Source organism: Piliocolobus tephrosceles, chromosome 2 (assembly GCF_002776525.5).
Source record: "Piliocolobus tephrosceles isolate RC106 chromosome 2, ASM277652v3, whole genome shotgun sequence".
NCBI classification, from domain to species: Eukaryota; Metazoa; Chordata; class Mammalia; order Primates; family Cercopithecidae; genus Piliocolobus; species Piliocolobus tephrosceles.
Window position 1 is genome coordinate 99,164,721 of NC_045435.1, and position 12,215 is coordinate 99,176,935.

General features: G+C 45.9%; 1 protein-coding gene across 1 annotated transcript in view; it reads right to left on the bottom strand.

The window, feature by feature from the left end:
* ITGA9 (integrin subunit alpha 9) overlaps positions 1-12,215 on the bottom strand; it is a 381,793-nt gene that overhangs the window by 359,493 nt on the left and 10,085 nt on the right. The window contains exons 2-3 of the mRNA XM_023187614.2: positions 3,153-3,280; positions 827-933 (exon numbers count right to left, since the gene is read on the bottom strand). Of these exons, the coding sequence (XP_023043382.2) occupies positions 827-933; positions 3,153-3,280 (235 nt within the window). The remainder of the gene's footprint in view (positions 1-826; positions 934-3,152; positions 3,281-12,215) is intronic.

Below are 12,215 nucleotides of genomic sequence, written 5' to 3' on the forward strand. Positions count from 1 at the left end.
TAGTTTAATTTTGATAACTTTGAGTTTAGATAAGTACACAGGGCTGGTGGCTACCTTACTGCACAGCATAACTCCAGGATCTCAGGAGTCTCAAAGGCAAAGACTTCTCTTTTTATCTCCCTCAAAGCACCCACGGATCAGAATACATCATAGGCACTTTGGAGGTCCAATAAATGACTAGTTAAAAATAACATTTATTTCATAAAATGTAATATTACGTAGAGATAAACAGGAATGAACTACTGATACATACAACAGGGATTAATTTCAGAAAATATTTTGAGTGAAAGAAGACATATAAAAGAACACACACTGTAGCATTCCATTTATATGAAATTCTAGAGAAAGTAAAAGTAACGTATAATGCAAATCACAGCAGTGGCTGTCTCGGGTGGGAGGAGTTGGCTGGAAAGAGACACAGGAGACTTTTGGGATGATGGAAATATTCTATATTTCGGTGGGCATAGGGTTATACAGGTGTGTACAATTGTGAAAAATCAAGACTGTAATTTTAAGATTTGTGTACTGTAAATTATACCTCAATTTAAGACACACACACACACACACACAAATACCTATGTAATGAACGAGATGTACAAAGCACTTTTCACATATGTTTTATTTTTCAATAGCCACACCTTGGGACAGACATTATTCACATTTGACAGATAAAGAAAATAAGAAGATAAGCCATTTGTCTAAGCAGTAGTCCAGAATAAGCAACCTCAAAGCCATGCACTTGTCACCATGCCCTCCAGCCTTCCTAACAGATCACTCATTCTCAGAGTGCCACCCCCTTCCCACGGCACCCCCATGAGGGACTTACCAACACGCGGCCATCAGCTTTCGGCTGCCGGGCCAGGCTCACCCCCATCCACTCATCATCGCGGTCTTCCCGGCAGGTCTTTCCACAGGACGTGCCCCGATTCTTCCCTGGAGAAAAAGGAGAAGAGCCAGACTTGGGTTGAGGAGTGATGTTCTGCTGGCTGTTTTTCAAAGGGTGATCCACAGCCCCATGTTTATTACCCATGAGGAAATAAGGAACTTTCCACGAAATGTAAATCAACTCCATCACTATGTACTATAGTTTGATCCAGACAACTGTTTTTTCACATAGCAAGGCTTTCTTTCTCTTTTTCTTTTCTTTTTTTTTTTTTGAGACAGTCTCTTTCTGTCGTCCAGGCTGGAGTTCAGTGGCATGATCTCAGCTCACTGCAACCTCTGCCTCCCAGGTTCAAGCGATTGTCCTGCCTCAGCCTCCCAAATAGCTGGGATTACAGGTGTGCGACACCACATCCCACTAATGTTCATATTTTTAGTAGAGACGGGTTTTCACCATGTTGCCCAGGCTGGTCTCAAATTCCTAACCTCAAGTGATCCGCCCACCCCAACCTCCCAAAGTGCTGGGGTTATAGGCATGAGCCACTGCGCCCAACCACATGGCAAGGCTTTCTCAAGGAAAGAGGCAGGGCCTTGATTTATATTATGAAGCAAGCTCCTTAATTTGTTATGCACCAGTAACAAACAGTTCACAAGCCTCTTCTTCTGCTAAAGAAAATCACAATAACTCTTTATTTAAAAAATAATTAGAAGATCTTGGCGGACACGGTGGCTCACGCCTATAATCCCAGCACTTTGGGAGGCTGAGGTGGGCGGTTCACTTTAGGCCAGAAGTCCAAGACCAGCCTGGCCAACATGGCAAAACCCCATCTCTACTAAAAACACAAAAATTAGCCAAGGGTGGTAACATACACCCGTAATCCCAGCTACTTGGGAGGCTGAGGCAGGAGAATCACTTGAACCTGGGAGGCAGAGGTTGCAGTGAGCCGAGTTTGCAGCATTGCATTCTAGCCTGGGCGACAGAGCAAGACTCTGTCTCCAAAACAAACAAACACAAAAAGCAAAAAACAAACAAAAAAAATTAGAAAATATTGATGCAAAAAGACTTTAGAGAAAGAAATGTTTGCAGTGATGATTATAACAAAATAGCTCCTTTGTACTGATGTGCCAAGCACAGTTCTGTGTACTCACCTGTATTATTTCACTGAAACTTCTCAAGACCATCCTCGTGAGGTAGGTATCTCAGTCCTGATTTTGAAGGTGGGAGAACTGAGGCCCAAGAAGCTATAGGACATTCCCAATCAGTCCCAGCTAGGCTTTGAACTCACTCAGAACCATCTGATTCCAAAGATCTTGTATTTTCTGCTAGATCAAAGTGAGCTTTTATTTTTTATTTTTTTATCTTTTTGGAGACAGAGTCTCAGCTCTGTCACCCAAGCTGGAGTGCAGTGGCACAATCTCAGCTAACTGCACCCTCGACCTCCTGGGCTCAAGTGATCCTCCTACCTCAGCCTCCTGAGTAGCTGGGTCTACAGGCATGCATCATCACATTCAGCTAATATTTATATTTTTAGTAGGGATAGACTTTCGCCATGTTGCCCAGGCTTGCCTTGAACTTCTGGGCTCAAACAATCGGCCCACCTCAGCCTCCCAAAGTGATGGGATTACAGGTGTGAGCCACCACGCTCAGCCCAAAGTGAGCTTTTAAAAACCTCCATCTGATCATATCTTTCCCTAGTTAAAATGTAACACCTAAAATTGATTTCAGTGGCCTCACCACTCAAACACAGAATAAAATTCCAGCACCTTCCCACATGGCCTGGCCCCAGCCTGCCTTGCTGCCCTCCTGTGCTCCACTCTCCTGGCTCCCTCTCCAGCTGCACAACCTCACTCTGTGCTTCCAAATGGCACCTCTATTTGGAGGTTGTGCTTCCTGCACCTGCCCAGCTAACAACTATGCATCCTTCCAATCATGTCGAAAGGTCCCAGACCTTTCTTGAACCTCCAATCTAGATTAAATCAAATACTCACCTTCCCTCTGGTCTTTTCTCTCTCAACTACTTGTCTTAATATCTCTTTCACCCACTAATTTATGGGGCTCGGGATGGCAGGATCCTTGTTTGTTTTGTTCATTGGTGTATCCCAGTGCTTAATAACTATTACGTACTCAATACATGTTTGTTGGAGAGAGGGAGGGAGGGAAGTAGAGAAGGATGGATGGGTGGGTGAATGATCAGGCCATCCTGGGAAGAAGATGAGCAAGGTGTAAGGGTACAGAACCTATTTCCATCACAGCAGTAATGGTCACCCACCTCGAGCCATGTCCAGTTCGGTGCATCTCCGGTCAGGGTTGGTGTGAATACGGCACTTAAACACAGCCCCAGGAGACTTCACTGAAGGGCTGTATTTGGAATCTGCCTTTGGTGCACCCACAAGGACCCTGCAGCAAGAGAAAAAGGCATTCTGTGACAACCTAGGATAAGAAAATAGGAGGCAGATGGCTAAGTATTCACCCAACCACGGGTGGGCTCTCTGAGCGCTCACTTTGAAAATCATATTATTATACTTTTCTGTGTAGGCTTGGGGGAGAGGTCCTAAAGTGAAACCTGTTAGATCTTCCCCAGGCACATTAAAACTTAAGGAGGCTGAGTGTGGTGACTCATGCCTGTAATCCCAGCATTTTGAGAGATTGAGGTAGGTGGATCGCTTGAGCCCAGGAATTCCAGACCAGCCTGGGTGACATGGCAAATCCCATCTTCACAAAAAATACAAAAAAAAAACTGGCCAGGCTCGGCAGTGCATGCTTTTAGTCCCAGCTACTCAGGAGACTGCAATGGATGGGTGGGAACACGTACAACCAACAAAAGGTTTCTATCCAAAATCTATTTTAAAAACTCCTTGTTGATTAATAAGAAAAATACAGACAAGTCAATAGAATAGGCCAAAGACAAGCATAGATACTCCACAAAAGAAGCCAAATGGCCAGTAAATGCATGAAAAGGTGCTCAACTATGTTAGTTATCAGAGAAATTCAAGTTCATATCAACCAGAAGGCTCAAACCAAAGAGACTGAAAATGCCAAGTGCTGACAAGGATATAGAGTAACTAGAACATTCATACACTGCTGGTGGGAGTATAAGCCGTTAAAGCCACTGGGGAAACTATTCAACAGTTCCTAATAAAGCTGAACATGCACCTACCCTTTGACCCAGTAATTCCATTTCTAGGACTATACCTAATAGAGATGCATACATTTCTACCAGGAGACATGCAAAATGTTCAAAGCTGCATACACAATATCAAACAAAACAAAACAAAACAAGAAGAAACCCAAAGGCCCATCAGTGCTAGAGTGGATAGGTAGGTAAATCATGGTACAGCAATACAACAGAATTCTATGCAGCACTGGGAGGCCGAGGTGGGCAGATTGCCTGAGTTTAGGAGTTCAAGACCAGTCTGGGCAACATGGTGAAACCCTGTCTGTACTAAAATACAAAAAATTAGCTGAACGTGGTGCAGGTGCCTGTAATACCAGCTACTCGAGAGGCTAAGACAGGAGAATCGCTTGAACCCAGGAGGCAGAGATTGCAGTGAGCTGAGATCATGCCACTGAACTCCAGCCTGGACAACAGAGTGAGACTCTGTCTCAAAAAAAAAAAAAAAGAATTATATGCAGCAACGAAAACAAATGAACAGCATTCAACTGCAACCACAGACATGAATTTCATAAATACAATACTGAACAAAAGATGCCAGATACAACAGCATACTCACAATCTGATTCCATTTATCTAAAGTTCAAAAGCAGATGAAATTTAACTACAGTGTTAGAAGGTAGGATAATGGCTACCTCTGGATAGGAGAAAGCGAGGTTGTAATTAGGGAGGGGGATTGCTGGGGGTGCTGATAATGTTGTCATTCAACCTCAGTGACATTATACAAATTTGTGATAACTGTATATGATATGGACACTTTCCTGGATGTGTTACATTTCAATAACAAATAGAAAATTTAGAGATGCTATTTCTCTTCTGTCTCCCCCTCCTCCTATTCCCCACCACACACACAGCATGGACATTTAGGGGCAAACAGGAAAAAAAATAGCAGCAGTGTGGAATTATAAACTGTATCCTCTCTCCCACTGCAAAACAGGAGCAAGAATAAACCGCTGTATCCTCCATCTTGAACTGAAAAGCTGCCAAGGTTGGGCCATCCCCAGCAGGAGCATCCCCCGGCTACAGGAGAGCAGGGGCAAGACCTACCCAGAAGACAGAAGAGGCAGGTTTGGGCCTGTGTGAGTGCAGAACATGGGGGAAATGGCAGTAAGATCCCCTCCAGATGTTACAAAAATAATTCTGACCTACAGTTTTGTGCACTGTTTCTGGAAAGTAGTCAACAGAAGATCTATAGCAAAGAATACCAAACAATACTAATCAGGCACGATTTGTGCTGAGCTACAAGCCATTTGGAAAATGTCTTGAACGATGAGACTTTAAACAAAATCCACACCGATGTTCAAAAAGTAGAAAATGCCAAGCCACTGCTCAGTGAGAACGGGCGTTGTTCCATATCTCCAGCAGCCTAGAAAGGAGAGGGAATTCACCTTGCAAGGGTTTTGTATCATGAAATAGATCATCTCCCATATGCCTTGGCATAGAGTGCATTATGTATTATGTATTTGTGGAAAAGGTGTTTAGCAGAAGTTAGGATGACCCTGCACAGCTTCCCTGGGGATGTGGAAAGCTGACCCAGACTCCCCTCCCTCTGCCCTGAAAGCCACCTTCATCTTGGGATCTCAGTCATTCACTGCACCCTGGTCTTAGAAAGCTGCTGCTCCTGCTGCAACACTCCAGCTAGGCAAAGGGGCAGACAAACAAGGCCTCCACATCATACAACAGAAGTCTGAGGCCCTCAAAGGGGACTCCAGCAAAGGCTGGCAGATATCACAAGGGACATCGTCACTAACCTGGCTCAGAGACATGGTGTCAAGGTTCATGGGATGTGTGTGGGTCCCATCTTAATTCCCACTGCCCTGAGTTCAACACCTACAACCTGAAGAATGAGAGGGTACAAAGAGCCAGGGAGACCCACCCTCACTGGAGTGTCTCCTTCCAGGTCAGTCTTGGAGGGTCTGTATCTGATTCCATGAGGAAGATGCCCCACTGGGGAGTGAGAGAAGCAAGGCTCCCAATGGTGCTGGTACCCAGGCTGCCCTGTGGCCCCTCAATAATGCCCTGGGATGCTCCTCCCCAGGTTGTTTGCTGGGCACAACTGCAGAATTCCCAAGCAGAAGTATGGCTGGAACCCACAGCCCTTTGGAAATAGAAGCAAGCACTTTCCCAAACACACCACATCGCCTCCCTCACCCACACAAGAGCAGTTTGGCTGGTGCCTGTCTGCTCTAACTCAAATGCACAATGACATACAAAACAAAACTCCAGTGAGAAGAAAGCCACATTAAGGGATCAATTTTCCCCCTTGCTCTGGGGGCTGAGCTTTAGAGCAACTGGGGTAAGTCAAGGATTGCACTCTATAAGACCAGTTGTTTTCACAGGTGAGAAGAATTAGCAGTTTGCCCTGTCTAAACTGCTGAAACATCCTCAGCCTTTCCACAGGTCAGGTTCTAAGACCTGGGGAGCATAAAATACCTCTTCCACTCAAAAACCCCAGGGCCACAGAGCTGTGTCCAAAAATTCCCACCAACTCCAAATTCACATCAGCACAGTGACTAATCGCCACTTGTAATTTATTTTACAAAAATCACAAAAAAATTAACAAGAGTGAGAATTCATCATGTCCAAAGGAAGGGAAATGGCTGCAAGAAACAACAGGTCCTCCCTCCACTGGGTCCCCCAAACTGACATTGGAACCCTGGAAATTTCAGATAATGCCATTGCTCCAATTCACAGACACAGATTCATAGGCTATACAAGCAGGAGGGGACCCTGGAGAGCTTAATTCCCAGGCAGTGCTTCCTCCAGCCTAGAGCCAAGACTGAGAGGGACAAAGTTTACACCAAAACCTAAAGTGGAAAGGAACATGCTGAATTATTATTTCTTTCCAAGCCCAAGGTACTCAATGGTTCTAACAGCAACGGCTGATTCAAACCCTGATAACAACCTTTCAGTTCAAAACTTCTGATCAGCTGATCAGACGAAAGGTTCTTCCCAAACCCTGTGCAATGGAAAATGAGGCTAGAGATAAGGGGGCATGCACACACACATGCATGACACTCACGGGGTGGCACACGGGAATGTGCTTGTATCTATGTGTGTACAGAACATCGTGGCTTCCTCCACAGCCCAGCACTGCTCTGTACCTAGGCCACCGTCCAGCAAGACTGCACCGCAGGCCAGCCCATGAGTGAGTCTTTTCTGAAGTTAATTCAGCTGGCTGTTTACCAGGCTGATCCCAAGGGATAAAGAGATTACCGTGGCCCAGAGTTCAGAACAAGCCACTGAAAAGATGCCATCTGCAGAGTTATAAAAAGACATCCTAGCCACTTCAAACATCGCCCCAACTCTCCTGGTACTCTTGACAAGACAATGTTCCTTTCCACTATAGTTACCACATAAAAGGGCCTGAGTGTCCCCACCAACAGGCTGCCATCAACAAAGCATCAAGCTACTTCTCTGCTTTGCTTGCTACTTCAAGTGTGGTCCTCAGACCAGCAGTATGGAGAACACCTGGCACTTGTCGGAAATGCAGAATCTTAGGCCCCAGCCCATTAAATCAGTGCATTTTAACAAGCTCTCAGGTGATTAACAGTTTAAGAAGTACTATGTAACCACCTAAACTGAGTAAAAATAACTATGTTCATTTGGAGCCAGTAGAAGAGATTGCCCTTCAGAAGCAAGGCTCTTCTTCTATCCCATCCCCAGTTAAAGATGCCACAAACTTCAAAGGCCCTTTTTTTTTTTTTTTTTTTTTTTTTTGCTTTTGAGATGGTGTCTCACTCTCTTACCCATTCTGGAGTACAGTGGGGCAATCTCCGCTCACTGCAACCTCCACCTCCAGGGTTCAAGTGATTCTCCCATCTCAGTCTCCCTAGTAGCTGGGTACTACAGGCACACGCCAACAGGTCCGGCTAATTTTTGTATTTTCAGTAAAGACAGGGTTTCACTCTATTGGTCAGGCTGGTCTTGAACTCCTGACCTCAGGTGATCCACCTGCCTCAGCCTCCCAAAGTGCTGGGATTACAGGCCTGAGCCACTGTGCCCGGCCTCGTGTGCCTTTTAAAGTCGTCTCATCAATGCAAGACTCTACATTTCTAATTAGGGCAACCAGCATGTAGCAGGCACATAGAGTGTGCAGGTGCTGGGTAAAGCTCATTATGGGCAGGATCAAATTTAGTCTTCACAGCAACCCTACGGGAGGTACTAATATTATCCCCATTTTACAGATAGGGAAGCAGGTGGCCAGAGGAGGTTAAGATGGTTATTCATGTTAAATGCCAAGCTGTAGCATGCACCCCAGTAGTCAAATACATCACCCATGCCCTATTCTACCCACCCCACATCAGCCTGAAAGGAGGAAAAGGGAGCCAACAGGTACCCAGTGCCCCCTCTGGTGCCAGCTGCTCACATATGTAATCCCCACCTGAGAAAGCCCCAGTGAGCCTTTGAGGGCAGCTCTGAAGTGAGAACTGTGATGTGAAAGCTCCGTCATGTCAAAGGGCATGCTGCGGTTTGGAAGTGAAAAGAAGACTTTCTCCTCCCCATCAGGCTCAGGTGACTCAAAAGGTGAATTTCAATCACCTTGCTTTTCCAAAGCACTGACACTGCTGTCATGGTGTTAACCAGAAGTTTGCCTCTCTTAATAAGCAGTGCTTTGGAAGTGTGGGTGCACCGGTTCATCCACCAACACTGGTTACGTTCACAAGGGTGCTTTCTTGCTCATGGCCAATCTGTCAGGCAGCCTCTCATGTGTTCTCCACTTGGAGATGCTGGGTCACACCGCCAGTAAGTGGCAGAGCTGGGATTTGAACCCAGAGTGTCTGTGTCCAATGGCATGGTCTTTCCAGCCTCTCCAAACTCCCTCCTGGTGTGGCAGTTTAAGTGCCCTGCATTTTTCCAACAAAGCCGCTTTCTGAGCTCCCTGTGTGTGGTCAAGCTGTCTGTGAAGGCTCCACTCCAGTCGCGCACCTCGCTCTGAACCTATCTCACATTTTGAGGGTAATCTGCAGGTAAATTCTCTGGAGAGCGGGTGACAGAGAAGGACTGAACCGCAGCTGCCTCCTTGGGCAGGACTGAGAACTGACAGTGTCTCAAAGATTCCCTCCCTCCCCACAAATGCCACAGCAGCGATTCCACAGGCGAAATTATAGCCAGATCGAGGACAGCAACTGGGGATTAAAAACTTTAAACCCATTAGGTTTGCTTTCGGGCATTTGATCCCAAAGCCAAAGCTTCCCCAGGGGCCTACGTTTTGGTTACATGAGTCAAATTCTTCACTGTGTGTCCACCACGGGGAAACCCCAGGAATTGTCCACATCCCTTACTGGGCAGAAAGCAGCCCAGGCTTGAGTAAAGGAAGAGCTGGTGTCGGGAGAGCCACCTCTGACCACACCAAACTCTTCATTTCCAGAAGGAGGGGACTCACTAGGGACCAATGCTTGCCCAATGGAGCCATGGGACCTGAAAGGACTCATAAGCTCTTCTTATATTTGGGGAAACTGAGGCTCCTAGTGTTTAAGCAGTGGATACTGACTGCTTTCTATGGTTTTAAGCCAGTAGTTCTACCTGGCTACTAAGCTTTGTGGGAAAGTTATGCATGGTGATAAAGTGTAAGAAGCACAGGCAGTAACAGAGGGTTTAAATCCTGCCTCTACTGCTGACGAGCTGTGTCTCTTAGACAAGTGTCTTAACCACTCCGAGCCTCAGTTTTCCTCTTCTGTAAAACAGGAGGAATAAAAGTGTACCTAAGAAGGTTTCTTGTAAAGTTTAAGCAAAAGACTGTTTATAAAGCACTCAGCAAAGTGCCTGCTACAAAGTAGGTGTTCAAAGAAATGTTAGACTGCTGGGCAGTAATAGGCCAAACACCTTGACACCAAACTCATCCCAGCTCCAACTCCTGGCAGCACCCAAGAGCTCACAGATCCTTAGAATTGCAAACGTTGTCAGAATCAAAATGGAGTCACTTGTGTTCAAAAAAAAACCCCCTGATAAATAGAGCCGTGGGAAGCCATGAAGGAAAGGTTTTCATGCATAAATAACTGATAACAAGAACTAGCACAAAAAAAAATCTGCAAAAACACAATCTTGCACAAAGGCCATCACAACCATACACACACACACACACACCCCTTCTGTGAGGAAATCTACCTAGCAACTCTCTGTCCAACCTTAAACTGGTGCCACCCTTGTTACTGATCATTGTATCCAAGGATAATTATCTCAAAACAATTAAGTAATCCTCATTTTTCCTTTAAAAGCCTTTGTTTTCCTTTACCTCCCTGAATATGCACACAGATTACTGTGACACATGTATTCCCACTGCAACGCCCTATTCCTGAGTAAACATTTTCCTTTAGAGAGCCTCTCTCTGTGTTTGCTATTTAGGTTAATAGAACCTTGGTCCCTTTTCTGGTGTGCTGGGCAGGAATTTATTCAGACTGTCACAGTAATTCAGGGATGGCCAGGATGCTTTCACCGCCAGTAATATATTACAAAAGTGGCCATTATTCCCCACCCTTCCTGTATCCCTGCTCTTTTCAATGTGACTTTGCAGCTTCTCTTGTCAAGATATGAAATGTGTTTCTGCCTCCTCTTGATGTAGGCTGGCCCTGTGGCTTACACTGGCCAACAGAATGTGGCAGAAGGGGCATGGTTCAACTTCTGAGCTTAGGCTTCAAGAAATCATGCAAGCTTCTGATTGTTCTATTGGTAACCTACCCAACCACCATGTGTACAAGCCCAGGCTAGCTGCAAGGGGATGAAAGACACATGGAGCACAAATAAGTCCTTCCAGCTGAAGCCATCCTTTGTCAGCCAGCCAGCCAACCCAGAAGTTGACCACAGATGCATGAGTGAGTCCTGCAGAGAACAGAAGAACCACCCAGCTGAACCCAACCTAAGTTGCCAACCACAGAATATGCTACAAGTGGTGGTTGATTTAAACCACTAAGTTTTGGGGTGGTTTGTTATGCAGCAATATTGTGGTGATAGAAAACAGATACATCATCAAGCTAAGGCATGCCACTTCTGAAGGAATCTGGACCGTGGTAACTGCATCACCCACTAATTCCTGCTAAGTCCAAACCAATTATCCAACTATGCAGCTGACAAATATTGCTATGGCTCCTCTAGCTACCTGGTCTCCTTTCCCTCCCTCAAATGAATCTCACCACCAACGAGGACCACAGACTTTTACTGGGGGCCCTGAGATGGGACAGGCATGGTGGAGTGGTAGAATAAGCCCTGAAGAGTGTACCTGAAGTCACACCCAGGAGTGTGCCAGCTACAGCTATGTGACCTTGGACAAGTCCCCTGGCCACTCTGACCCTTCCTTTCCTTTCTCTCAAACAAGGATAATAACAAATGCATGATCCCCCCTCCCAGGGCAGTGATGAGGCACAAAAGGAAAAGGCAGATAAAAGTGTTTGGGGGACCATGCACCCCAGGATGGCCTGACTTGCAGGAGTAGATTATGGTATTTTATCTGCAAGGCCAAGAGCAGATACAAATGCTCTCTAAAGAAGGCCTTTTCCTTTCAGGGCCCTTCTCTTTTTTCCTTAGAAACCTGATACCTTGGACAGGGCCTTGATGGAGGTAGAGGTAGGGAGGGCAGCATGACTAACCCTGAGAACAGTCAGTTTAGCATTAAATCAGTCCCAGCTTGGTTCAAAGCACAACTCTGTAATTTACTTACTTGCTGGGTAACCTTGGACAAGTGACTTGGCTTCTCTGTGCTTCAGCAGTGGTAGCCCCCTCTGCATAAAGGGGACTATGAACACAGTGCTTCTGGCATATAGGAAGTATTCATAAAAGGCTGGCAATAATAATTTTTATCCTGGAGCGCCTAGGTTAGAGTAAATAAATGGAGGGAGAGGGGCACAATCCATACCACATAATGCTAAGTTAGAGAATGAAATAGTTGGAGTCCATGCCCAGCTGGGAAAAGCAGAGGCACGGGGGCAGGGTCCCACCTTGGAGTGACATTGGTCCCCAGCTTGTGATTCAGGGAGTGAAGGGTCAGAGGCTGCTGCCCTGCCCTGAGACTCAGGTCTTGACAAACACACTGAGGGGAGGCAGCTGGAGAAGGAGGTAAGGGAAAAGGACTGAGGTTTTCCTTCCACATCTGAAAGCATCAAGTGAACACTAAGGTCCAAGGGGTAGAGCAAATTACAGACTTCTGGCAGATCTAAGAAAAAGCCT